Here is a 25801-nt window from a genome sequence, read left to right as displayed (position 1 = left end):
TTCATCTTAGTTAATGGTCAAATATCAAGCTTGTTTGTGTTTTTAAGCTCGTAAAATCCGTTTATCATTATTTGATATTTAATTATGATTATATATATATATATATATATATATATATATATATATATATATATATATATATATAAGTTATATTATATAAATATGCTCATCTCATTTAGGATTACAAGCCTAATTGAACTCGACAGATGAAGCTCGGGCTCGAACTCATTTAATAATCGAGTCTGAAACTAAGCCTAAGTCGGCTCGAACTTGTTTCACTCGAGCTCAAGTAAAGCTTTTACGAATAGCTCATGAATAATTCGATTTGTTTACATCTCTATATAATACAGATAATTGAAAGAACATGATTTTTTGGGTAAAAATCATAATTCACCAAGAATTAAAGGGCACGATAGCAATATTGTGAAGAATAAATTATTGATAACATAGTTTGCATCACCAATCATGATTCATATTTGTTTAAAAGATTCGATTCCATAATGAAGAACATTTTTTAAACCTTTTAATAAATAAATAAATAAAATTGAAGATTAAAAAAATTAAACTAAGAAAGATCCGAATCTAAACTATCGAACATTCCGAAACTAAAAACCCTAATCGTACGGTTGTCAATCGGCAATAACTGATCTTTAAATCTACCACCATTCGCCACCATTCTTCCAACAATGTCGATTGGAATCATTCCAGCATAAAACCTTTCTCTCTCCTCTATTTTAGAAGAAAAAATTACCCTATTTCTTCTGTGTCTCTGTCAAATAATTTCTAATTCACCGCCGGCAATCATCGTTACAAATTTTCCGGTGCGTTAAGTTCCTTTGAAGTTTCCGGCCAGTGGGTTGGAGTTGGTAGTGATTTCTTGAAACATTTACCATAAAACAGAATATACAAACATGTCTCTGTTGCGTCTCTCTTGAAATTTATCTTTATTTTAAGACACCCAATTCGTTAAATCAAAGAAAGAGTCAGTCTTTCCATGTTTGTTTCCTGGGTTTGTTTTGAAATTCAAAAGCTTTTGAAGGTCTCTTGATTCTTCACTGAAAAAAATATATAGTTGTATGTATACCGGTGGTGGTGGAGGATGGTGATGACAGTGGCGTCGCCTAAAAACTCGTTGAAGACGGTATTCGAGAGAGTCGGAGTTTATGGATTTGGTGCTGGGAGTAGCAACAGACAGAAAAGAATAAGATACGAGATTCACGATGAAGATGACACCATGGAAATGGTCCAGCTTGGTGCTAATAGAACAAAAAATGTGCTTATTTTAATGAGCGACACCGGCGGTGGCCACCGTGCCTCCGCCGAAGCCATCCGTGACGCCTTCAAGATTGAATTCGGCGATGAATACAAGGTATTGTTACTTTCTTCGACTCCATATCTATATCTATACATATATGTTTATATAAATCATTCAATTTGGTTACTGATTATTTGTTCGAATCATCCAAAATCATCGATCTGTTGATAGATATTTGTGAAGGATGTTTGGAAAGAATACACGGGGTGGCCATTAAACGACATGGAAAATCAGTATAAATTCATGGTGAAACATGTCCAGCTTTGGAGTGTAGCATTTCATGGCACTTCTCCTCGATGGATTCATGGTGTTTATCTTGCTGCAATTGCTGCCTTCTATGCCAAGTATATATTTTTACCCTTTTTCTTTTTTACAGTTTATAAATTTACTGTCTAAGATAAATTCTATATTTTTTAATAAACGAAAGATGAGGCATTTCTTAAAAAGATTCATTATGTTGGAAAGTTTATGGGAATTCATTGGTTTTCTAGTAAAAGTTTCCCATGCGTACAAATTTTAAACTGAGTCTTCTTTTTGTATTAAGTTTAAAAGAAATCCCCATAAATCGCATTATGGAATATTAATTAAGTTGGAAAATTTGTGGGAATTGCTTGTTTTTCTAAAATTCTTCTCATGTGGCAAAAGAAACACAGTGAAAAGATTCATTATCTTGGAAATTCTAAAATTCTTTTTTCATGTTGAATTAAATCATGCTTTATTTATCACCTTAAAAAGAGGCCTTTTTTTTTTTGACAAGATTCATTATCTTGGAAAATGTTGTGGGAATTCATCAGTTTTCTAACATTCTTTTCTCATGTGGCAAAATTGTAAATTGAAGGGAAGTTGAGGCTGGTTTAATGGAGTACAAACCAGACATAATCATAAGTGTTCATCCTATGATGCAACACATTCCATTATGGGTACTTAAATGGCAAGGATTAGAAAAGAAAGTCATATTTGTGACTGTTATTACCGATCTTAACACATGCCATCGAACATGGTAAATGTCATAAATACCCTTTTCAATTCACCTATATTTGAATATTAAATTAAAATTCTTGTTATGTAATCAGGTTTCACCCTAGAGTCAAAAGATGTTATTGCCCTTCAGAAGAGGTATCAAAGAGGGCTTTGTTAGATGGCTTAGAACAAAACCAAGTACGAGTTTTCGGATTGCCTGTTCGACCCTCGTTTGCACGAGCTATCCTCAACAAGGTGGGGAGGGAAAAATGACCGAAATACCCTTGTGTTTACTACATAATTACAAAACTAACATTAAGTGCAACAAATAGTTTTCAATCTTTATGTGTGCAAATGCCTGTATTGTTGGCTATGTCACTTTTTTTTTCTTATCATGGTATTTGAGATTTCATAGGGGTAATTTGGTAATTTTGCAGGATGATTTACGGGTAGAGCTAGAACTGGATCCAGTGCTTCCTGCGGTTTTGTTGATGGGAGGTGGTGAAGGAATGGGCCCCGTGAAGAAAACTGCAAAGGCTCTTGCAGAATCTTTATTCGATAAAGAAAATGGAAAAGCTTTAGGACAAATGATCATAATTTGTGGTAGAAACAAAGCTTTAGCTTCTTCACTTGAATCTTTAGAGTGGAAGATTCCTGTTAAGGTAAAAATGAAAAATAAAAACTCAGTTGCCTTTGATTTTTATATAGCAATGCACTTTCATTATTATAAATTTGAAAAATAAAAAATAAAAATGTAATTGGATAGGTTAGAGGATTTGAGACACAAATGCAAAAATGGATGGGTGCTTGTGACTGCATTATAACTAAGGTATATGATCTTTTTCACCTCTCTTCATTATCAAATATTCAAATTACTATAATTGGTAAATTGTAAAGAGGGGCATTTTTGTCATTTCACAATTTTATAACATGAACTTTTTTGCAGGCCGGACCTGGCACAATTGCCGAGGCGTTAATCAGAGGGCTTCCCATCATTCTCAATGACTATATTCCAGGACAAGTACGTAAAAAAATGTAAAATGAAAAATATGATGTCATAATAATAAAAAAATAATTTAATAAAAAGTACATTGCTATTTTGGTGAAATAGGAAAAAGGGAATGTCCCGTATGTGGTGGGAAATGGTGCGGGTGTGTTCACTAGAAGCCCAAAGGAGACGGCTAGGATAGTGGCGGGATGGTTCACCAACAACTCAGATGAACGCAAGCAAATTTCCGAAAATGCCCTCAAGTTGGCCCAACCGGAGGCAGTGTTTGACATTGTTAGGGACATTCATGACCTCGCGTGTCAACGTGGGCCCCTCCCTTCGTATGATTCTTTTGTGTTGACTTCATCGTTTTCAAACTTAATTTAGCAAGATTGTATTGTACATGTAATTTTTATTTTTTATTTTTATAGATGTTGTTTAGATTATCTATCTATTCATTCTTTTAGGTTTTAAGAAGCTTTTTGTTTGTGGGAAATTGTTTAAGTTTTGTGGGTATGGATTTAGGGTTGGTTTAGAATTTGAAGAAATTGTTATGAATGATTTGTAGTTTGTAAAAATTTAAATTTGGGTTTTGTTTATTGAAATTTAAAATTTAAATATTTTCCGATTTTTATTAGAAATTGGTGATCCTATTTTGGTGGGAAGAAAGTAATTAATTTTTTACTCAAATAAATTCCATATTACTTTTCGCAGCATCTTCGTCGGATCAGAAGAAAAGTATCCCTCCGTCGATTAAATTAATCTCCGATTTGATTGATCCGACAATAATCAATTGCAGGTATTATTATTATTATTATTATTATTTTTCATATCAATTTGTTTTCTTCAGCTCGATTTCAATTTCTTCACCTGTTGTTTCATGGATATTGATTTGTTTTTTGAAAGGGAAATTAGAAACTGAATTGATAATTGATATGCGATTGATACCCTCCATTAATCGAAGATTGTATGTTTTTTGAGCCTGTTTTAATTTTATGTGATTCTGTTTTAAAAGTATTCCAGTGATTATGGCTTTGATTGTTCAAGGGTTCTTTAGATAATATCCATTTGGATTCTCTGATTAAATCATTTGGGTGAAAATTTTGGGTGCGAAATAAAGTGTATGATGATATATTATTATTATTTTCTTGTGTTTAACTTTAAAAGTGTTGATGTTTTCTGAACTTGTGTGTGTTCATTGAAGTTTAATATCAAGGGGGGGAAATATTCTTGTGGCAAGAACTAAGAAGCAATCCTATATTAAACATGGTAATAACCCTTTTTAGTTATTCTTATTTGAATTTTGACTTTTAGTTACAAACTAACCATTGTTTTGTGGAAATATGAAAATAATATTATAGTTAGCATAAATAAAAGATTTATACGGAATGTGAAAATATAAAAGAAATATTGACATGAGATTAAGAACCATTGTGTTTGTCTATTTTCTGGTGTTTGAGATTATTTCTTGGTGTTTGTCTATTTTCTGGTGTTTGGGATTATTTTCTAGTGTTTGGGATTTGCTTATTTAAAATGAATTTTAGTAAAAGTGCTTATTAGTTTATCCGGTGCCAAAATTGAGTTTAAAAAAAATGATTTAGCTTATCCGATACCAAAACATAATAAGCTGATAAGTTAGTTTGTATTGTTTGGCAAATGATGTTTATTTGTAATTAAAAAATGACTTATGACTTGTCAAAAACTTCTTAAATAAGTCAATAAGTAAGAAAAAATAACTTATCAAAATATATTTATTTAACTCAATAAGTACTTATGAAATCTTGGAATCCAAACACTTAAAAATCCTTATTACCAATGCCAACCCACAGTAAATCAATAAGCATTTCAAATAAGTAATCTCAAACACCTCATAACTTAAACCATGGTTGTTAATAGAGAAAATGCTCTACAACATATAACAATAAATGATTTTGGATAAGTTATGTAGATGTATATAAAGTAAACCTAGTGTTTCCTACTATATTTTTTGAAATTTTGCAAAAAAAAAAACTATGATTTGTTCTTTGTAGGTGTACCACTCTAGAATTGTGGATTTGAAGGGAGTTAGCAAAGCTTGTGGGTGTCCCCTACTTCCTCTTAAAAACCAAACAACTAACCAAACAATTGGACATGGACATGCTCATACTCATGCTCCTCGTCTCTCTGATCAAGGTTTGGTTAGTATTTCCTTTTACTTAATGCAAAAGAACGTCTTAATAGATAAAATGGTATATTTTAGAGGTTGGTTGGAATGATAAAAAGAAAAACACATACTAAAATGATGTATATTAGTAGAGCACAGGAGTTCACTGTCGTTTTTTTCTATATTTTTTGTGAGGACGATAGAAAAAGCAATTTTGTATCAAATAGTGAATTTCAAAGACGTTTTTTTCTCTACTTTTTTAGGGTCATAGAAACAAACAATTTTAATAGTGAATTCCACAGTCGTTTTTTCTATATTTTTTGAGAGCCATAGAAAAAAAAAACAATTTTGCAACAAATAGTAAATTTAAGGGTCGTTTTTTTCTACTTTTTGTGGAGACCATAGAAAAAAAATAATTTTACAGCAAATATATTGTGGCAAACTTTAAGCCAAAGTTGCTAGATTTGTCTTTTATTATATTATTATTATTGATTTTTTTTGAGAACGTGTGTAGCAATTCTGTTGATGTGTATAAATTTTTTATAAAATGCAGAGGTAATTCGAGATTATTTCAAGGTAGTAAGGGAGGAAACAAATAAAAGATTGTTAAACGTCGCATATAGAGCTAATGGGACTCCAAACAAATGGTGGTTAGCATTCTCCAAACGTAAGTTCATTAACAATCTCATTGTTTAGACTCCATTTATCACAGAGTATTATAATATTCAAAACTATTCCTCAATTTACCTATTCATATCACACATGTTCCTTTAATTATTTAATAATAAAAATTCGGATATCAGAAAATATCCAATTGACATTATTGTTATAGTGTTGGTGAATGTTAAATACTGGAGAAAGTGAAAAATTCTTACATTAGTGAGTGAAGATTCAAGGTTTTTATAAATAAAATAAAATAAGATACAAAGGAAGAGAATACAAAAAACCAAAATTGTGCTACCCAAACAAGTGAATGCCCTTATTCGACTGACTTCCGAATTTACATAAAACAATCTTTGAATTTTTACCATAATTTTTCACAAAGACTTTATGTACTTCTCACAAAAGCTAAGAATCACGATAAAGTGGTTGAGCCATCCACTTGAGGTTCAAATGTAATCTTCCTGATTTAGCCCCATCAAGTTGAAAACACTCTTTGTATTCTCCTTCCAATATTACCCTTGTTAGTGTCAAAATGCATCTTCCAATGTAGTCCTACATTTTTTAATAAATAAATAAATCATTAAAACCATTGCTTCTTTTTTTACGTAATGGACTTGTCAGCTGTTTAATAGTTGTTGATTCAGTCAGATCTGATTCACTCAGCTTCTATCAATATTAAAAAATAAATAAATAACTTACTTTGCCAAATGTATCATGATCATATACTTCAACAACAAGCATATCATGCAACCCATCCTCAACAACAAAGTCAAAAGTCTGATTCCAAACCGGGTTCAAATTCTCGTTCACAACCTATAAAATTAAATATAATCAAGAAAAGAGAGAGGTATAGTATTTGTTATTCGTATGTTGAAAAGACGAAAATACCCTTGTGCTGTTTTTCATCCCGGTTTTCTTCATAGTGAGCACGACAAAAGGATCCGCCTTTCCCATTAAATCGACAGCTGGCAAGTCTTCGGCGGATATTACAGTGACAGAAAGGACACCTCTTATAATTACGGTTCTTTTTTTATTTACGAAATCGCCATTTTCGTTATCTCCACTTTTAAGAACTTTTTCAAGAGATGTCATTGTGTAATTAGAAGTAAAAGGATTTGTGAACCCGTTTTCCATTCCATATGGGCAATACAATAGCTCCAAGTGCACCTATAAATGTTTTTTTTTTGGATTTTATAAATAATTAGTGTGTTAAATATGACTATAAAAACGGGTAGTAACACAAATAACAAAAAATAATAAAGTGAAATCACAAAATAACCTCCTTTTCAACTTTATCACAAAAAAATAAAAAAAAATATCCATTTTGCAAAATTTCTTTATCAGTGGTCCCCACGGAAAAAAAAACATCATAATATTTCGCAAATGTTTTTTAAAGTAAATTACAAAAAAAAAAAAAAAAAAAAAAAAAAAAAAAAAAAAGTCGCTATGGTTTTAAAAAAATTGATTTTGACGCTGTTACTTTTTGTTACAATTTAGTCCTAAGTTTTCTAAATTTTTGCAATGTTGATCACTTGACTAGTCAACCCAGTTGTCAGCTAACATGGCATGCTGATGTGTCGGTCTTTGGTGACGTGTATGAAGACATGTCAAAATTGAAAAAAGTGGCACAAAAGATGCTTTTTTTTTCAATTTTGACATTCATTTCTTTTTATTCCAAATCGAACATTATTTTTTCCAATTTCATTCAATGTTTTGACCATTTCCATTTGAAACCATATAAAAAGAAAATAATTTTTTACATTTAAAAACCACATTTTTTTGTATAAATACAAGTTTTCTATATGTATAAATATGTATTATTACTGTCATTTTTCGCAAAAAAAGTATAACAAAAATTTCCAAAACAAAAGTAAAGAAGAACCAATTTTGTAATAAAAGTTTAAAAAGTGGTCATTTTGTGATATAATAAACTAATAATACCTTCTCATTTTTAGTTATTTTTGTGATTAGACCATTTTGCCCTTATATAATAAAGATAAACATATAATCAATCACCTTTCCCCTGTCTTTATTGTCTCTTTGAAGATCCAAATCTTTTACCAATTTTATCCATATATCCTTGACTTTACCAGGCACAAGTTCACTTAATTTCACATGACAGCATCCAAGAAGCTCAGCTGCTTGAAGCCCTTCATCATCGAATATTTTCACTGTTAAATGTTGTGTGGAAGTATCTTCCACTACAAACTCAAAATGTTCATTCCAAATTGGATTCAAATCATTGTTCTGAAACATAAAATAAATGTAACATCAACAAGATTAGATATTTAGATCATCTTTTTAATTAAATATATGAAAAAGAAAAAAAAAATTAGAAGGATAACTTACAATAACTTTACTAGTTTTTGTTCTATTACGCAAAGGGCGTATGTATAATTCAGCAAAAGGATCAGATTTCCCAATAATGTCTTTATTTGTCAAACCATTAGCTTGAACAAGTTTCACCTCCAATGTTCCCACAGGCTTTAGTTCAAGATCACTAATGATTAAGACATCATGGATCAGATAAAAGGAAAAGGGTAAAATGGTAATTTACACACTAAGTGACTTGTTGTCAACTCTTGAACTAACCAGTATGCTTATTTTAAAGATATTAAAGTTAGTGACGTGATCATAGATTAGATAAACTCTCCTCTCCAAATGTGTTTGTTTTATACTGTAGGGGCAAAAATGTCATTTAGTTTGAAGATTGTGGTTGTGGGTGTACCTGTAATCCCCGGCCAAAATGGGAATAACTTTTCGAACTGGCCACGTGATTGAGTCTTCAACAGCATCACGTATTGTACTCTGAATAAACAAGAAAACTTTTTAAGCAAAAGGGTATATAAGAAATATAATTTGTGCATTGTTTTCCTTTTGTGAAAAAAAAAATACAAAATCTTTGATCTTTCCACACCTCAAGGGCATCAGCAACGCCAGGAATAGCTGAAATGTCACCACCAACTACTTTAAGTGTAAAATCCATCTTTTTCTGCAAAAAAGAAAAAAGAAATAAAGGATATTTTACTTTTACTTTCAATTGGATTTATATTCAAAGAAATAGATTAAAGAAGGAAAAAGATGTATACTTTTTGTCTCAAAGAAAACGACACAGCTCCAAAACATGGAAATTCGGGAACTAGAGGCTTAAAAATCAACCTGAAAACCCCAGTGAATGCAATATTCTTCACCTGAACAATAAAAGAGATTAAGATTAAAGAATATGGTTTGTTAATAGTAAACAGTGTTGAAGCCAATTATTTTCCAAATTCCAATAATAACCCTTGACATCTAGGCAAATTGAATTACCTGCACAGGCAATCCAACTCCTAGTCTGGTCTTGATATCAAGTATTATACTAGGATTTCCATCCCAATTCATTTCCAACTCCATAGTTATTCCTTCAGCTCCATCTTCAACAATAGAAACTCCTAAACAATATAAACAATTGATAATTAAGATTCAAGAATATGTGGAATCTTCTTAAACTAGCAGAGAACATAAACTATCAATTAGCCTAACCTGTAAACTGTGGGGCCACTGTGCCGAGGGTAAACTTGGAAAATGACAAAGAGGACAACACCATTGGTCTATATTGTTCAAGAGTTGGCTCCAAATTAGCCTTTATAAGCTCAGATGCTGCCTACAAGACAATCCAAAAACACATGAAAAGCATATTACCATAATGAGGGTGAATAGAGGGGTTTAAAATTTAAAACTGACCTCATCAACATAGGGCCAGATCTTGGTAAGATGAGCATTAAGCCAGGTCAACTGAAAGATTAAGCAGAAAAATCATCAGTCCCTGAAGATGGGAAAGAAAATGGAGAGAAGTACATAAGCAGGAAGAATGTAGGGTAGAAAAGTAACACTCAACTTCTGTCTCTGTGAGAAAACAACCCAAGAAGGGTAGAATTCTGGTGAAAGCAACTTTTTTGAATCTTCAACTGTCATTCTCGCAAAAGCCGCAATCGTTGTTGCCTTCAACACATAATTTAACCCAAATTTCAATAAATTCACGAATATTCAGAGCATACACTCGCTTCAAATCATGTTTTAGGGCACACATTAAGGAAGATGCATATTGTGTGTGTTGTTAAATCAAACAATTCACACAAACTATTACACATAATGGAGACTGGAGTGTTTGTGTTGTGTGTAATCCAAATCCTTTTGAACTAACTCCTAGATAGATGCAGATACAAGTGTGTTATGGCGTGAAAGCTACGATGAAGCTAAATATATAACTTTTGGTTTCTTCCTCTACGAAATTAAAGCTTTTAAAATAGCGCTCATCGAATCAGGTTAATCCATGAACGTACATATGCAGCTTTTATGATACGAGAGTTACAAATTAAGCAACTTACATCAAGTTAAATCAATTCAATTCAATTCCACCCACCAATTTATCGTTCTGAACACAATAAACAACCAAAAACACAAAAAATCGGAGTTTTCAAACTTACAAGTGCAGTGCGACGCATAGATCGTGCATTCTCAGACCGAACAAACAGAACAATCAGTGCTATCCCCACCACAAGTCCGGTTATCAGTCCCGCAATGAACGACATTCTTCGAACAGGAAAACGATAGCAATAAACTCAACAGATTTGCCGAAAGACTTGGAAAAATTAGAGCCACAAAACACCAAATTTCAAACAGTTCACGAACAAGCATCCAAAGAAATTTCCAATTAATGGGTGTTTTGGTGTTTGTGTGTGAGAGAGAAAGAGGAGAAAGGGTAACAGTTTCTAGAGTAAAGTGGCTATTGGTGTTCTGTAAATTAAGCGAAGATTTTGGGCAGCGAGGAAATTAGAAGAACCGTGTAAAGTGTGTACTTCATTTTGATTTGTTATTACATTTGATTTAATTAAGTAATTAGTGGGTTATTACGTATTAATTAATATTTTTTTTTATTTAGGTCTTAATTGGACACGATGGGTTTTGCCGACAAGGAAATGCTTGACTTTTATTAACTTTGACACGTCATAGTTTTTAGATTGGCTTTTTCTTCGAATTAAAGATATGATTTTTTAAGGGTTATATTTTTTTTAAGGATACTCATCAAATTGCTCTATTTGTGGTAATATACAAAAGGATATTTATGAAAAATATGATATATATGGTTTTTGTTATCATATCCAAGTGTAATATTTTTCAAATATAATTTTCATGTTCAACATAAATGGTATTACAAATGAATTTTCAAATTTATATCTCAACAAAGTATATTACCGTCAAAGGCTTTTTAGTTCAACAGTATCAGGTGTTGTCCTCCCTTCTTGAAATCGAAGGTTCAAGTCACAAACTTTGAATTAGTCAGTATGGATTTTAAATACATGTTTCATACATACTACAAACTTTGGATTACAGAGTATAAATTTCAAATATATATTTTACATACGAACTTCTTTGCAACAACCAATCTCGCGCACTTATTCACATGAATAATATTGATATATTTTCGTTCAAATGACTCAAGCTTCCAAACTCATGAACACATACAGATAAATCAATATTTATGTAAATGTGGTTATGATATTCAAACTAAGTTTTTAGATTTTTGTAGTGATAAAAACTCATGTAGTCAGTTACATTGGTCGTCCATATTTTTTAGATGATGATTAAAATTATATGAAAAACCATATGAAGTAAGCAAAGTAATATGGTGAATCTAGCCATGGTTAACAATACCTCAATGTGTCACATAATACTTTATAATAAGAATGTTGTGATAAAAGCGTGTTTACACAAGAAATACGATAACCAAAGTGTGTTGCTATTTTGTGAAATTATGGGACAAAAGCCAAAATAGATGTAAATAACATAAATCGGTGAAGTGAATTTTGAATAATACTACTTAGATAAAAAAAATATTTTGATTAGCTTTTTTAGTGACAAAACTATAAGTTGATAAGTCATTTAAAAAAAATGTTTGGATATTTAAAATAACCAAATATAACATCATTACGTTCTACTATTTTTACATATAATATTTTATACTTAACGGTTTATTATTTATTTATGTTTGATAGATGTTAAAAATATATAATATAATATTCTTTTTACAAAAAAATTTATTACACCACAATAATATTAAAAATTACGTTTAATTCGTGAATTTGTGTCTCTAAATTTGGCAATTCTTTTCTACCTATAAGTAGAGATGCACACAAAAAAACGGTTTCACTATTCAAAACCGGTTTTGACCAAACCGGATCGGATCAGATTTAAAATTGGATCCTAATCCTACAGATTCGGATTGGGTTTTGTGCATCTCTACGCTATAAGATAAACATGTGTCATTTTTTTTTTGAAACGAAAAATAATATAAATATTTCTACCTATAAGTAGAGATGCACACAAAAACCGGTTTTGACCAAACCGGATCGGATCAGATTTAAAATCGGATCGGGTTTTGTGCATCTCTACGCTATAAGATAAACATGTGTCATTTTTTTTAAACGGAAAATAATATAAATATCTCTTATGCCTGGATTGAACCCATGACCTCCTAGTTAGTTGTTAGATTAAAGACCTCCTTGTTAGCCAAGTGGGCTAACCCCAACTTGTAGTAAACATGTGTCATTTAATTCATGAATTTCACTATGGAATTATAAATACACATGATTAAAAAAAATAGTAAATTTTACCTTTATTTTCTCATCCTACACCGAGACCGTGCATCTAATGTCTTTTTCTTCCCCCATTTATTCCAGCTTCAAAGCTCATTATGTGTTCATAAAGCCTCCATTATTTTTTCATGCTGAGCCCATTTGTTTTTAAGTTGTTCTTTATCAGATTTTCCCTGTTTTAACATAAAGCCTCCATTATTTTTTCATGCTGAGCCCATTTGTTTTTAAGTTGTTCTTTATCAGATTTTCCCTGTTTTTTTTCCAACATGTTTTTCTCTAAATCCATCCATCCAACCTTATCGAAGTGATTATCGGTTTATATCTAACACCACGCTTTTCACCTTAAAACATTTTCTTCTATTTTAACATCTTTTAAAAAAATTGTAACATAATTCTTTTATTCAAACATTTTGAAAAAAAAAAAAAAAAAACCACTTACGTGAATTCCAAAAACATCCCAAATAAAACTGTTTAAATATGATCAAACCAAAAACACTATAAATGGCCGTCAAGACGTAAAGCATTGGAGGACTTGGTCTCCTTGACATGTCTTTTAAAATAACTAGAAGAATAGACATTTTAGGAATTAGCATGAGAAAACCACTTATACAAATTTTATTTTGTTGTATTTTGATGATTCTTTTATGGATTGTTATAAAGTTTGTAACACTGTTTGTATTGTATTTGTAACCTTCCAAATTTGAATCCAAACTTTTTGTGTTTAAAAAAGAGGAAAACATATCATTATATATACTCATTAATACCGGAAATACTTATGAAAATGACCCTTAATCCAGAAACCCTTAAGGGGGCTAGGGGGGCCATGGCCACCAACTTTTTGGACTATTAACTAGTAACCATTATGTATTAGGGCGTAATCTGTGTTGATTGTATCTCAAATATGATCTCTATTATTGTGTTATCAAAGAGTTTAGAAAATTAAAGAAATAAAATATTACCTCTAATGAAATCACATGACACTATGTCCTGGTGAAAAAGATAATTAACTTGAAAATATTTAAAAACCATTAAACAAAAATGAAACAGGATTCAGAATATTTCAAATGTCAAAACCAAAAAAACTTCTTTCATGATAAATACGGTTTAAAATCCCTTCAAAATCTGTTGGCCATGGATCGCACATTAGCATCATCATTCGTCAATCGTTTTCTCTCTGGTCTCAACCTCTCGTCGTGCCAATGTGATTACCAATCCAACACCATCCCAAGGCTCTCCTCTCGGCCTCTGGATCACCGCTCTTTGCCTAGACGGCCTCTCTGATCTTCATCTCTCTTGCTGTTAGTCTTTACCTTGTGTTGTTACATGGCCGGTATAAGCCTATTTGCAGCTCCAAACAAAATTAAAAAAAGAAAAAAAAAATTGGACTTTATAGTAAAAAAAAATAGTAGTAACGGAGGGTGATTTTTTTTTTTTTTTGAAATGACGATTGTTATAAATTGATCCTTAGATCTTTTTTGTAATAATATTAGTTGTGCGGTTTTTTGTTTTTTTTTTCCTTTTCTCATTACTGATAAATATTTTCTAGTCTAACATGTTATTATTTTAAATTTATAAAATAATGAGAAAAAAAGAAGTAAAGGAAACGTAGCTGTAAACTTGTAATGTTGAACCGTTTTCCATCAAAAAATATAATGATTTTTTAATCATTGTTGAACCGTTTTCCTTCAAAAAAAATATAACTATTTTTTAATCGTTTTCTAGGTTCCAACAATAAAGATTTTAAAACTCCAAGTTATCTACAAAAAATCAGAAAGAAAGTACATAAATTAACTTTTATCAGAAAACTAACACGAAATAGGTGAAGAACCTTAACGACTTCTTACAATTTACATAAATCAGAATTCAAATTAACACGAATCAGAAATCAGAATCGGTGAGGTTGCTCAAAATCAGATTAACACAAATATAAGATCGACTTTTTGAAGGATGCATGAAATCAGATTATCAAAATCAATGGATTAAGCAATATTAAAACAGAAATTGAAAAACAGAAAACATAAATTGAAATTGGAAATCAGAAGGTTGCATGAAATAAACCAAAATTGATTTATAAAGTATTTCAATCGATGGTGGTGAGAGGCCAAATACAATGATTGTTCCAAAAGAACCGTACGAACGTTAGTCTTCTCTGCTAATTTTTTTTGCTCACTATTCACCATATATCAATTTTTTTCTATACTAACATAATAAGATATATAAAAATGTGCTCCTAAAAACTTAGAGGTTCAAACCATCGTCCAAGTTGCCCCACCCATTGACATGACCAATGATCATAAGTTTTTCTATATGCATCTAATTATTGCATTCTCAAAAAAAATCCTATTGGGATTGATACTATAGCATTAAACTATTTACAAAGTAGGTTAGCTAACCAATAAAATACAATAATCATCTCTACACATTTATAGAATAGACTTTGTTGATGAGATGACTACAAAGTACAGAATCAAGTTGTTTTAACCAAAAATGATCTTTGTAAAAGGCATTTTGATAACACAATGAATAAGCATGTAAAATAATAGTAATGTGAAACAAGTCAAAAACTACATTGTTATTCTATACATTGTCATTTTTAATATTGATTATTTCATTCAAAAAGTTCCATCATGCCAACAACATTGAAAAAAAAGTCAAGTCCAGAAATACCCAACTTTTTATCCCCAATGCTCGAAATGCAGTTTTCTGTGTCCAACTGAATAACCCGAGAGAATCAGTTGACAGTCTATGTGGAATTAAAAAAAATTACATGCCATTATTGATTGAATTTATAAAGCTTATGTGCAATAACAATTACACTTTCTAGAAATTAATGATATTACAGTTTTTAACAAATCATAAGAAATACCAAAAAGTAAACCTCATTCTGTAAAACCAAATTATAACAAACACTATGAAGTAAACTCACAAATACATCATATATATACATATGGTACAAGTATTTAATGCACAAATACACATAAAACTTATCCAACCAACATAGTCCGAACTCAACCATCTTCAAATGGAATCCGCAACACCATTCTCGTGCATCCCATGCATAAGGTACTTGTACCGCTTGTATAATCAGCATACACACATGGTACAAGTCATTTAAGCATGAAAAAAGTGATGGGTACAAATGAGAAAAGCTTCAAAGCTTCATGTTTATATCTGAATTTAGCCTCTTTTACCATGTCTGAGATAATCCATTCTGATAACCCACAACTGCTCCCCCACCACCTTCATCTCCGGCCGATCCGCCCTTGTAGGGGCGGCACATTGAAAAGCTAAACCGAGCATCTTTGAAAATATTTCAGTGTCTACTGCTTCTTTCATTTTCATATGCGGGTCAACCAAATCCATAATCTCGCCTTCATTGTACTTCCCAAATGCCTGAAATAAGATACAGTACAAAGTACAACTATTACTGCACAAGTTACCAGTCGATAATACAGGGATGGAAAGTAGGATAAAAGAGGGCAGGAATGCTTTTGAACATGGTACAAGTAACGATGCATAAGGTACAAACTATCAGTATACATGATGCGAGTGGATAATGATGGGATGGGAAGTAGTGTAAGAGGTTGACAAACTCATCGGCTCTTGCCACATGGTCTGACAGTTTGCTTATAAACATGGTACAAGTAACTATGCACAAGGTACAAGTCGACAATTAAGGAATGAAGTTGGGTAGAAGGGTGAGGAACCTGTTGGCTCATATCCATGGTTGACATGGTTAAAGTACTTCGGAAAATGCCGGCAATAGTAAAAAAATGGGGGGCATTTTTAAAATTTAGACATAAAAATGGACATTTCCGGGTATAAACATGCATTCTGCGGAGGCAGCTTTGCGGAATCTACTGTAGCTCCACGGAATGACAAAATCGTAAATAAATTAGCGTATTAAAAAAAAAAAAAAAACTCAAGATCCATTCCGTGGAGCTCCGAAGAGGTAGCTCCGAGGAATGGATCTTCAGAAAGAAAGAAAGAAAAAAAAAAAAAAAATCTCCTCCAATGATTTTTTTATGTAATGATCTCTAATTAAAAGACCAATTTTTTACACCTCACATTCATTCTAAACATTGTCAAAAAAAATTCATACTATCATAACCTTTTCTTGAAAATAATTAGTTGTGGGAATGAATATAAATCCCGAAGAATCGATTTGAAAAAAAAAAAAAAACTGAAGGTCCGGAGCACCGTGGAATGGATCTTGAGTTTTTTTTAATACATTAATTTATTTACGATTTTGTCATTCCGCGTAGCTACCTCCGCGGAATGCATGTCTATACCAGGAAATGTCCATTTTTATGTCTAAATTTTGAAAATGTCCCCCATTTTTTAACTATTGTCGGTATTTTCCCAAAATACTAATGCCCAAAATACAACTATTAATGCACAAGGTACAAGTTGATAAGGCAAGGATGAAAAGTAACGACAAGATGGTGAGAAACCCATGGTACAACAACCAATGAGCAAGGTACAAGTCGTTAATACAAGAGTAAATTACACGAATGGTCTTTATGGTTTGGGGTAATTTGTACATTTGGTCCCTAACTTATTTCTTTAACTCGAAAGGTCTATATAGTTTGTTTTTGTTGTGCGCTTGATCCCTGTGTTACCTAAAAAGACTATTTTGCCTTTGATTTTTTAATTTATTTAAATAAAATGGGGTAGGTGAGGTGGAAGTGGGGTTGGGGTGTGTTAATTTAAATAAATTAAAAAATCAATGGTAAAATAGTATTTTTAGGTAAGACAGAGACCAAACATGCAACAAAAACAATAAAAAAATAAATTAGGAACCAAACGTACAAATTACCCCAAACCATAGGGACCATTTGTGTAATTTACTCTTAATACAAAGATCAAAAAGTAGGGTAGATGGTGAGGAACCCATTGGCTATAATATACCACTTGGTCATACTAAAATAAAGAATACACAAGGTAAAGTTGACAATGAATGAATGGGAAATAAGTTAAAAAGGTGAGAAGGCATACTTTTAGACATGGTACAACCATCAAATGCACAAGGTACAAGTTGATAATGCACAATGTATAAAGAAGAAATAAATGCATACATACCCATCTTATGGTGACCTTCTCCTCGGGTGATCTTCTTGACTCAATAGGGCGACGACCAGTAAGAATTTCAATAAGTAGAATGCCAAAAGAGTAAACATCACTCTTCGGGGTGAGTTGATAGGTTCTCATATATTCAGGGTCAAGGTATCCAACTGTGCCTCTTACTTTGGTCACAACGTGTGTGTTATCAGTCTCCGCTTCTCCAACTCTTGCAAATCCAAAATCCGCCACTTTTCCTCTCATTCTTTCCGTTAAAAGAATATTCGATGACTTCACATCGCGATGTATAATTTGCTTTTCTATTCATCATCAACAAATAGCAACGTTGTACTTTCATTTATTTTGGTATAACTATGTAAAAACCCCCAAAAAAAAAACATAAAAATAGTATAATAAGAGTTAGGGTTTACCTGCGTATAGATGGAGATATGTTAAGCCATGAGCAATATCAATGGAGATTTCAAGTCGTTGACTAAAGTCCAAGAAATTTCCATGAACACCTAAAAAGAGGAACCATTAAAACTTATTGTTACTAAAATGAAGACCTAGGGTGTTTGGCTTAGCTTTTGGCCAAAAGTCCTTTTAGAAAAAGATCATAGACAAAAGATGTTTGGCAAAAGACTTTAAAAGACTACTTTTGGATTTTACAAAGAAGGAAAATCAACTTTTTGGAAAAGTAAGGAAAACCTGACTTTTTGTAACTTCTCCAAAAAGATCTTTTGCCTCTAAAAAGCTAAGCCAAACACCCCCTAAATCAAGATGTTAATAATGAATTTGAAAAAAAATAAAAATTACCATCCAAATGTTCTCTAAGTGTTCCATTAGGCACATATTCTGTAATAATAAGGCGTTCATTTCCTTTATCAACATAGCCAAGAAGCTTCACAAGATTCCTATGATCAATTTTTGCAAGTAGCTCAACTTCACTTCTAAATTCACTTCGTAGAGCATCAAATTGTTCCTACACAATAATTTCACATTTTAAAAATGAAAAAAAAACGGTTTTTTTTTTTTAAAGAAAACACAACAAATTTGAGGGATTAATTCGTATATACAATTCTCATCCATTAATGCAGAAAGAACAACTTAATAGAGAATGATGTTTGTGTTGTATCACAAAGTGTGTTCCTTTTTGGTCTGAACAACAAACTGTTTGAAAATGAGTAAATGACCATGTTACCCTTACACCCCAACAAACAAGAGTGTTGATATTACCTTCTTTGCACGTTTAATGGCAACCGTTTGACCATCTGGTAGTTGAGCTTTGTAAACTGTTCCAAATCCCCCTTCACCTAATTTTAAAGATGGAGAGAAATTTTGGGTAGCTCTTGCAATTTGACTCATAGTCAAATGAACCGATCCAACCCTATCAAGTTTTGGAGACATTGAGAATCTAGCTGGACTAGGTGGGACCCGTAGTGGACTAGCTGTAACCTTTTCAGAAACCGAGTTCATTTCTATAGATGAAATTGAATCCACTACAAAACAAATATTAAATTAACTTAGCTAATCAAATATCTGAAATGCCCCTCAATGAAGATAACATATTCTTTTAGACCAAAATTTTATATTGAAAACTTACTTGAACTTGGATCCTTAAGAACAGTGTGGGCTGTATCTTTCTTTCTTGTATGAAAGCAAGGGCAAAGAAAACCGCAACATAAAATCAAAATTCCGGATCCGCCCATGATATAATATTTTGTTTTAAATTCGGAATTATTTTTCTCATCTTTTGTTATCTTTTGATCTTTAAGAAATCTCCTCCCTTCTGCTCAAGAATACAACAAAAATGTTCAAGATTCACAACTATATATAAAACCTACTACTCCATCTCAAACTTGCAATTTTTCCTTTTATGAAAGATTTCAAGATAAAGTTACGGATTTGCCCATCATCGTTGTTACAAGATCCTATCGTAATAGAGGGTGTTGTTGACATTTGACAAATAATCAAAATTGTGATTTTCATTGGAGGGAGTATAAAAATATCTTTTTTCAAGATGCATAATAAAAGTTGCGAATTTTCCTTAATGGGAAAAATCCGAGATAAAGGGTATTTTAGACATTTGACAACCAATCAAAATGTTGCAATTTTCATGAGATGGATCCTAAAGGATATTTTAGACATTTGACATCATGTACCTGAAGATTGATCGACTTCATGGCAATGGCTTCCAAGATTTGTATTGATGAAACAATCGTTTGCATGATTTGACTTGAGAGACTTGCAAAATGAATCTTTGCTTACTAATTCTCCATTTAAATAAAACAACTTGTGATTATAATTACTTGAAAATTGGATATTGTAAGTGTTACAACCCTTTAAAGGCAAAACTCCTGAGGCGAATATGATTGGTATTTGGATCAATAGTAGAAAACTCAACAAGATCACTTCCATCCTCATATACGAGCATATTTACTCCATTTTATCAAGAAACTACAACATGGGTGTTGCTAAATTCTTCGAGTCAAAAGTCATCTGAAGCATAATTGGAGGAATCACATGTTGTTTATATATCAATAAAGATAGTTTCATAGTTCATTCAAGAATTTTGTAATCACTGTTGAATTCAATCCAAAGTCTTCCAAGTTCCAACCCTATTCACAAAATCAAAAAAGATGATAAGATATCAAAGAAAACAAGGGCCTAGAAAAAAAAAAAAAAAAAAAAAAAAAAAAAAAAAAAAAAAAAGCATAATTTATTCCAACTTCTGAGAAGCAAATTCAACCAAGTCTTCTTGAAAAACAATTCCTAAAAAGTCAAAATTCCTACAATTCTACAATAAGTAGCTCAATTTGAACAAATCAAGATAGTAAGATATCAAAGAAGATAAAACCCTAATTTCTGATTGACATAGAACAAGTTTAATTCTTTGATACAACACAAAATGAATCAAATGAGTATGCAGTTCTAAATTGATGCTCCCCCTTTCAAGATTTGGTTATCAAGGAACTCAATCTTCAATGTTTTTCTTCATAAATGAGATAACTTAAGATGTCAAAACTTAAAATAAACAAAACCCATCACTGAACCTCCTTTAATTGCAACTGAATTCAAAAGAACACGTAAAAAGACTGAAGAATTGTGAACAATTTAGCTTCGCGTATGAACTCAAACTTCATTGGATTTCTTCATAATTGAGACAAACCCAGATGATAAAACAAAAAATAAACAAGCCATATCACTGAAATCTCCCTCAATTGGCACTGAATTTAAAAGGATCACGAAAAAACTAAAGAATTCAGAACCATCAAGATACTAAGGGACTGCAATTTTTCAAAGAATTTCTTCACAATCAAGACAACCCCAGATGATAAAACAAACAATAAACAAACCCCATCAATCAACATCCTTCAATAACCACTGAATTAAGAAGAACACAGTAAAAACATTAAAGAATTGCGAATCAACTCAGCAAGATACCAACTCAGGATACAAGTCAACAGATGTGTAAAGGAAGAAAGTTCAAACCTTTATGAAGTCGGATGAGCAAAAGGGCATAAATCTTTAGAGTAGGTTAGTTTATATAGTGGATTGTTGAGAATGTCTTGTTTCTTGGAGGATTTGATGCACAAGAAATGCGAAGATGGAGAGATAGAGAAGAGGAAGGGGGTCTGATGAATATAGAATATAGATTTAAGGGGCATCCATGAGTTTTGCATTTAAAATTGGTCAATCATTTTGCCCAAATATTGAAAAACTAATTTATAAATGATGTCACCACCCATGTAAGCAAAGTGAGCTGGCTTTGGAAGTTCATGTGCTTTCCAGCTTTTTAGATGTCATCTTGCAACTCTGGCATGGAGAAAGATTTGCCTCTATCCATGTGTATTCGAAGTTGTATCAAGTTTCTTACTTTTTTTTACGAAAAGTTGAGTTATAGAAAATTATCGAATTCAATGGATGTATGATTATAAAAATGTTTAAAGAAAGAGAAAATCACAAAAATACCAAAGAATTTAAGAAAAAATTGAATCCACCGACTACCCATTCATATAGTTTTTGGTTTAATAGTAATGTTTTTTTTATCATAGGTCTTTAATACCTTATATCATCTCCAATGTAATTTTTTTATAAGATTATTACTATGGTCAAAACAATTCAACCTTTTTCGAATAGATAATTTTTTTATTGATCATTCAAATATATATATATATATATATATATATATATATATATATATATATATATATATATATATATTTGAATGATCAATATAGTTTAATTCTTTTTAATAATATTACATTTTATCCTATTAAAGATTTAAATCTTTAATTTTAAGTATTTATTATTTATCTAAAGTTTATATATATATATATATATATATATATATATATATATATATATATATATAAAAGTCATAATTAAAAAAAGGTTAGTTAAACAAGAGGGTTTTATATAACATTATAAATAGATAAAGATAAAATAATTAAATTAATGAAAAAAATCATTAAAAAGTTTAATCATTGGAGAAACAATTTAATTCGAAGTCAATATAATTAAATAGTGAGATGACAATTTTTTTACCTATCATATTATCATATGGGTTCACCATTATAAATGCTCTAAGGCCCCATGCGCGCTACACACCCTCTTGCCGTGCGACAAAGAACTCGCCACCGTCAAATTGACATCAACTCTGAGAGAGAGGATTTGATTGGTGCTTGGGGTCTTGGACTTTTGACCAGACCAAAATTCAAACACATTTTACAATTTTTTTAACAAAAAATACTCTTTTTTATAAAAATAAAAATAAAAACTAGCCGTTTTTACCCTAAAAATTCAATTATTCAATTTTTAAACCAACCACTATATATAAACACTACAATCTCAACATTTCACACACGATATTATTCTTTCTTTCAAAAAAAATATCAATTCATCAAACATAATGTCTTCACCTATGTCACACCCCCAAACTAGAACGGGGGAAACATCTGGGGGCGGATGGAGTGACTTCATGTATAATATCATAACAATTGAATAATAATGAAACATAGCAACACAAACATTCATACATTGAGATTTCAAGTATTACATTGTTTACAAAAACTCAGTTGTTCAAAAGTCAATACAAATAACTGAAAAGTAGGAAAAACATGAAATGACGATGCCGACCCTCAAGAAGGGTTGAGTACTTGTCTGGTGGTTTCCTGAGAATACAAGTCGTTTTGAAAAGCGTCAACTAAAAAGTTGGTGAGTTCATAAACATTTTTGTATAAAATGGTTTTGCACTTGTTTAAAATAAATCTCGTAGTACTTTCAGAAAATCTGATATTTTCTATGAAAAAAGTTTGTAGTCTCGTTCTAAAACCGTTAATATATGCATGCATGTCCTTTGTTTTCTTTTCCTTGTAAAGTAATAATGTATATTTTCAAAAAAATGCAGTATTTTCTTAAAGGGGAACTGTGGTCTTAAACCCTAAGACACGATGGAAGTGAAAATCGTATAGAAAATAGTTTATAGTTTCATTTCTTTTAATAAAACTAATGAAGTGTAAGCTTCCCGTAAACCAAAATAGATTCGTTAATCTCTATGCGAGTCATTATAACCATGCTTGATGTGACCGATATGTCTGTCATGACGTTCTTCAGGCGTCGGTTTCGGTAAGATATTTGTCACCTAGACTGGCCCCGTCTAGCTGTAACGAACAGCTCAGGTGTGGGGGTGTCAACCCCGTATAGATCTATACACAATTACCTCGCTCTCCCTCCAGGAGACTCTGGTTATAACTACAGGAGTTACAGTGTACGCTAGGTAGGTACGGTGAAGGAAAGTCTCACAAGAGCCTTAACAGATTTACGCGAATTTAGAGTCCCTTTTTCGAATAAGGAAATTACTTTTCTATTGCAAACTTATGATAAATGTTTTATGACACGTGATTGGCAGGTTTCATATTATTCATATTATGACACGTATTTTACAGATTTCATGACATGCATATTATCATCCATGCCTTAAGAGTTTTTATGACACACAGTTTAGGACACGCTAATATTTTTGTCACGAACTGTTTTGTACACCATTTTGGTAAAACTATTTATAACACTTTATAAAAATAGTCATCTTTAAATGTGTCTAGTTGTAACATTTGGTGTAGAAATAAAATAATATCTTGGGTTTTAACCCATCAAAATCTTGAATACAAGTTTACGATCATTTTACAACTACAATTATTTTTAGTAAAATATTAAACTATGTATTTACGATTTGCACCTTGTTACCGGTTTGAAAGTTTTGAGTCAAAATATTTTCATATTGATTTGACTCTAGGGAGTCACGATTTTTGGTATTATCATAAATGATAAACTTTTCATTTTATCTAAATTTTTGTGTGGTTTTTATAAAATATAGTATGTATATATCCAAGAGTTAAGCATATATATATATATATATATATATATATATATATATATATATATATATATATATATATATATATATATATGACATGTTTTTGAAGCTTTTGAGTGTACAACCCATCTCTTCTAGTTTTCATGTAACATATATGTTATCAAAAACATTTATCATGATTTTTATGAAGATACATAAGATAAAATTTCTTTTTCACAAGTAGTTGCTCCATTTTCAACCCAATATCTAAGATGCATGCAATTACCCAAAGGTTAAACACAATACACATAGGTACATGCAACTATCAAATGGTTAAACGGGATTTGACTTGTATCCTCCCCCTGAAAACATGAAAAATACAAAAAAAAAATATGGGGGTATGAAGCTCACCTTGAAGATTTTGAGTGGTGGAAGAAGGAGAAGGAAGTTGTGTAGTTTGAGGAGATTCTCGAAAATGGAGGATGTTCTAAGTAGCTACACATGAAAATAGGTGTGTAAATGGAATAATCCTAGCATAAACATGTGTAAAATCTTTTAAGTATTACAAGAAACTTACCAAGTTCTTGTGAAACGCCCTGATTCCTGTGTATCAATTTGTGGTGATAATTTCTCATGATTTCAAGGTCTACTCGACGAGTCGGTTGTCTGACTCGCCAAGTAACAGCGGGCCAATCCGCGTGTTTAAGTGACCTACTCGCGCGAGTCCAAGGAGGGACTCGACAATTAGGAACTGGCAGATGAAACCCTAAATTTCGGGGTTTTGCACCCTATTTAAAGAACCATTAGCCTCCCTTAGTCCCTTACAACCTCTAGAGAGTCCAGAAAAACCCTATTTCGTGGGAGAGCTTCATTTGAGTGTGTTTTTGAGCTTTGGAAGGTGGAACTTGTAAAGGGAGCTTGAATGTGAAGTAGCTAGCAGCAAGGGACTCATGCGGATCTGCAAAATCTATCTCAGTTAGCTTCATTTGAGATATCAATTCATGATCTTGGCCTCATTCCTCTCTAGATCTCTTTGGATGAAGTTAGGGCTTCTTGGCTTGATTATGAAGCTATTCTTGGGTATGAGCTCATATCTGAAGTTGTAACTTCAAATCTGAACTCTCTTTGATTTGTAAGTCCATAAAGCTATCAACATTGGCAAGCATGAACCCCTCCTTAAGTGTAAAACCCCATTTCAAGCTTGGTTTTGGCATTTTGAGTCATTAGAGCCTTGCATGCACGTAAAGTTTGCAACTTTACGTGATAAGCATGCCTTGGGAACTTGGATCTGCAGTATGGAGCCTTAGCATGGCTTAAAAAGCATCTGTATGGATGAAGGACTGAAGGGACTCGGCGAGTCGCATGGTAGACTCGGCGAGTCATAAGAAGATGGTCATAAACTCGACGGGTTGAATAAACAACTCGGCGAGTCAGATGAAGATTACCTTGGGCTCGGCGAGTGGCATGGTGACTCGGCGAGTTGGAAAGTTATGCAAGGAAGTCGGCGAGTAGCTGAGGGTACTCGACGAGTTGAGGTCAACAAGGACTGTTGACTTTGATAGTTGACTTTGACTTTGACCAAGGGTTGACCGTTTTGACTTTTGAGGCCAATTGGTATGGGGGTATTTATAAATTTGATCATGGATGGTTATAGGTGTTGGAGTTTGGGGTAGTGTTTCGG

The 25801-nt window shown here is 31.9% G+C and overlaps 3 protein-coding genes across 3 annotated transcripts; 1 reads left to right on the top strand and 2 right to left on the bottom strand.

Moving 5' to 3' along the window:
* Window positions 1-671: 671 nt before the first annotated feature.
* On the top strand, window positions 672-3883 carry LOC145061578 (monogalactosyldiacylglycerol synthase 2, chloroplastic-like). The gene is made up of 8 exons (XM_079009106.1): window positions 672-1369; window positions 1487-1659; window positions 2154-2315; window positions 2389-2530; window positions 2713-2937; window positions 3042-3104; window positions 3222-3296; window positions 3387-3883. Exons 1-8 carry the CDS (start codon window positions 1100-1102, stop codon window positions 3648-3650), a joined length of 1374 nt encoding a protein of 457 aa, XP_078865232.1. The 5' UTR covers window positions 672-1099; the 3' UTR covers window positions 3651-3883.
* A 2399-nt stretch (window positions 3884-6282) lies between these two features.
* Window positions 6283-10857, bottom strand: LOC145061654 (synaptotagmin-5-like). The gene is made up of 13 exons (XM_079009189.1): window positions 10536-10857; window positions 9948-10050; window positions 9793-9845; window positions 9592-9712; window positions 9379-9500; window positions 9159-9260; window positions 8987-9061; window positions 8798-8877; window positions 8419-8569; window positions 8086-8316; window positions 6958-7236; window positions 6769-6882; window positions 6283-6621 (listed from the first exon to the last, which is right to left on the bottom strand). Exons 1-13 carry the CDS (start codon window positions 10638-10640, stop codon window positions 6475-6477), a joined length of 1683 nt encoding a protein of 560 aa, XP_078865315.1. The 5' UTR covers window positions 10641-10857; the 3' UTR covers window positions 6283-6474.
* Window positions 10858-15567: 4710 nt separating this feature from the next.
* On the bottom strand, window positions 15568-21438 carry LOC145061230 (calmodulin-binding receptor-like cytoplasmic kinase 3). The gene is made up of 8 exons (XM_079008658.1): window positions 21258-21438; window positions 19928-20383; window positions 19369-19554; window positions 19002-19264; window positions 18582-18747; window positions 18197-18286; window positions 17787-18085; window positions 15568-16097 (listed from the first exon to the last, which is right to left on the bottom strand). The coding sequence occupies exons 2-8, from the start codon at window positions 20187-20189 to the stop codon at window positions 15882-15884; spliced, it is 1482 nt and encodes a 493-aa protein (XP_078864784.1). The 5' UTR covers window positions 20190-20383; window positions 21258-21438; the 3' UTR covers window positions 15568-15881.
* Window positions 21439-25801: the final 4363 nt, after the last annotated feature.

The sequence above is a fragment of the Lactuca serriola genome, chromosome 7 (assembly GCF_051521515.1).
Source record: "Lactuca serriola cultivar US96UC23 chromosome 7, Lser_US96UC23_V15, whole genome shotgun sequence".
Lineage (NCBI taxonomy): Eukaryota > Viridiplantae > Streptophyta > Magnoliopsida > Asterales > Asteraceae > Lactuca > Lactuca serriola.
This window is presented reverse-complemented; position numbering and strand designations above follow the sequence as displayed.

Bases quoted from the DNA above. Each gene is read 5' to 3' on its own strand.
- LOC145061578 (XM_079009106.1), top strand. From the start codon at position 1,100: ATGGTGATGACAGTGGCGTCGCCTAAAAACTCGTTGAAGACGGTATTC. The intron at 2,938-3,041 runs GTAAAAATGAAA...GTAATTGGATAG, and splicing joins AGTGGAAGATTCCTGTTAAG to GTTAGAGGATTTGAGACACA. The intron at 3,297-3,386 runs GTACGTAAAAAA...TTGGTGAAATAG, and splicing joins ATGACTATATTCCAGGACAA to GAAAAAGGGAATGTCCCGTA.
- LOC145061654 (XM_079009189.1), bottom strand. From the start codon at position 10,640: ATGTCGTTCATTGCGGGACTGATAACCGGACTTGTGGTGGGGATAGCA. The intron at 9,062-9,158 runs GTATACATCTTT...TCTTTTTTGCAG, and splicing joins CGTTTTCTTTGAGACAAAAA to AAAAAGATGGATTTTACACT. The intron at 8,570-8,797 runs GTACACCCACAA...CTTAATCATTAG, and splicing joins ATTTTGGCCGGGGATTACAG to TGATCTTGAACTAAAGCCTG.
- LOC145061230 (XM_079008658.1), bottom strand. From the start codon at position 20,189: ATGAGGATGGAAGTGATCTTGTTGAGTTTTCTACTATTGATCCAAATA. The intron at 19,265-19,368 runs GTAAGTTTTCAA...TTTGTTTTGTAG, and splicing joins TCTTAAGGATCCAAGTTCAA to TGGATTCAATTTCATCTATA. The intron at 16,098-17,786 runs GTATGTATGCAT...ATCTTATTTCAG, and splicing joins AGAAGGTCACCATAAGATGG to GCATTTGGGAAGTACAATGA.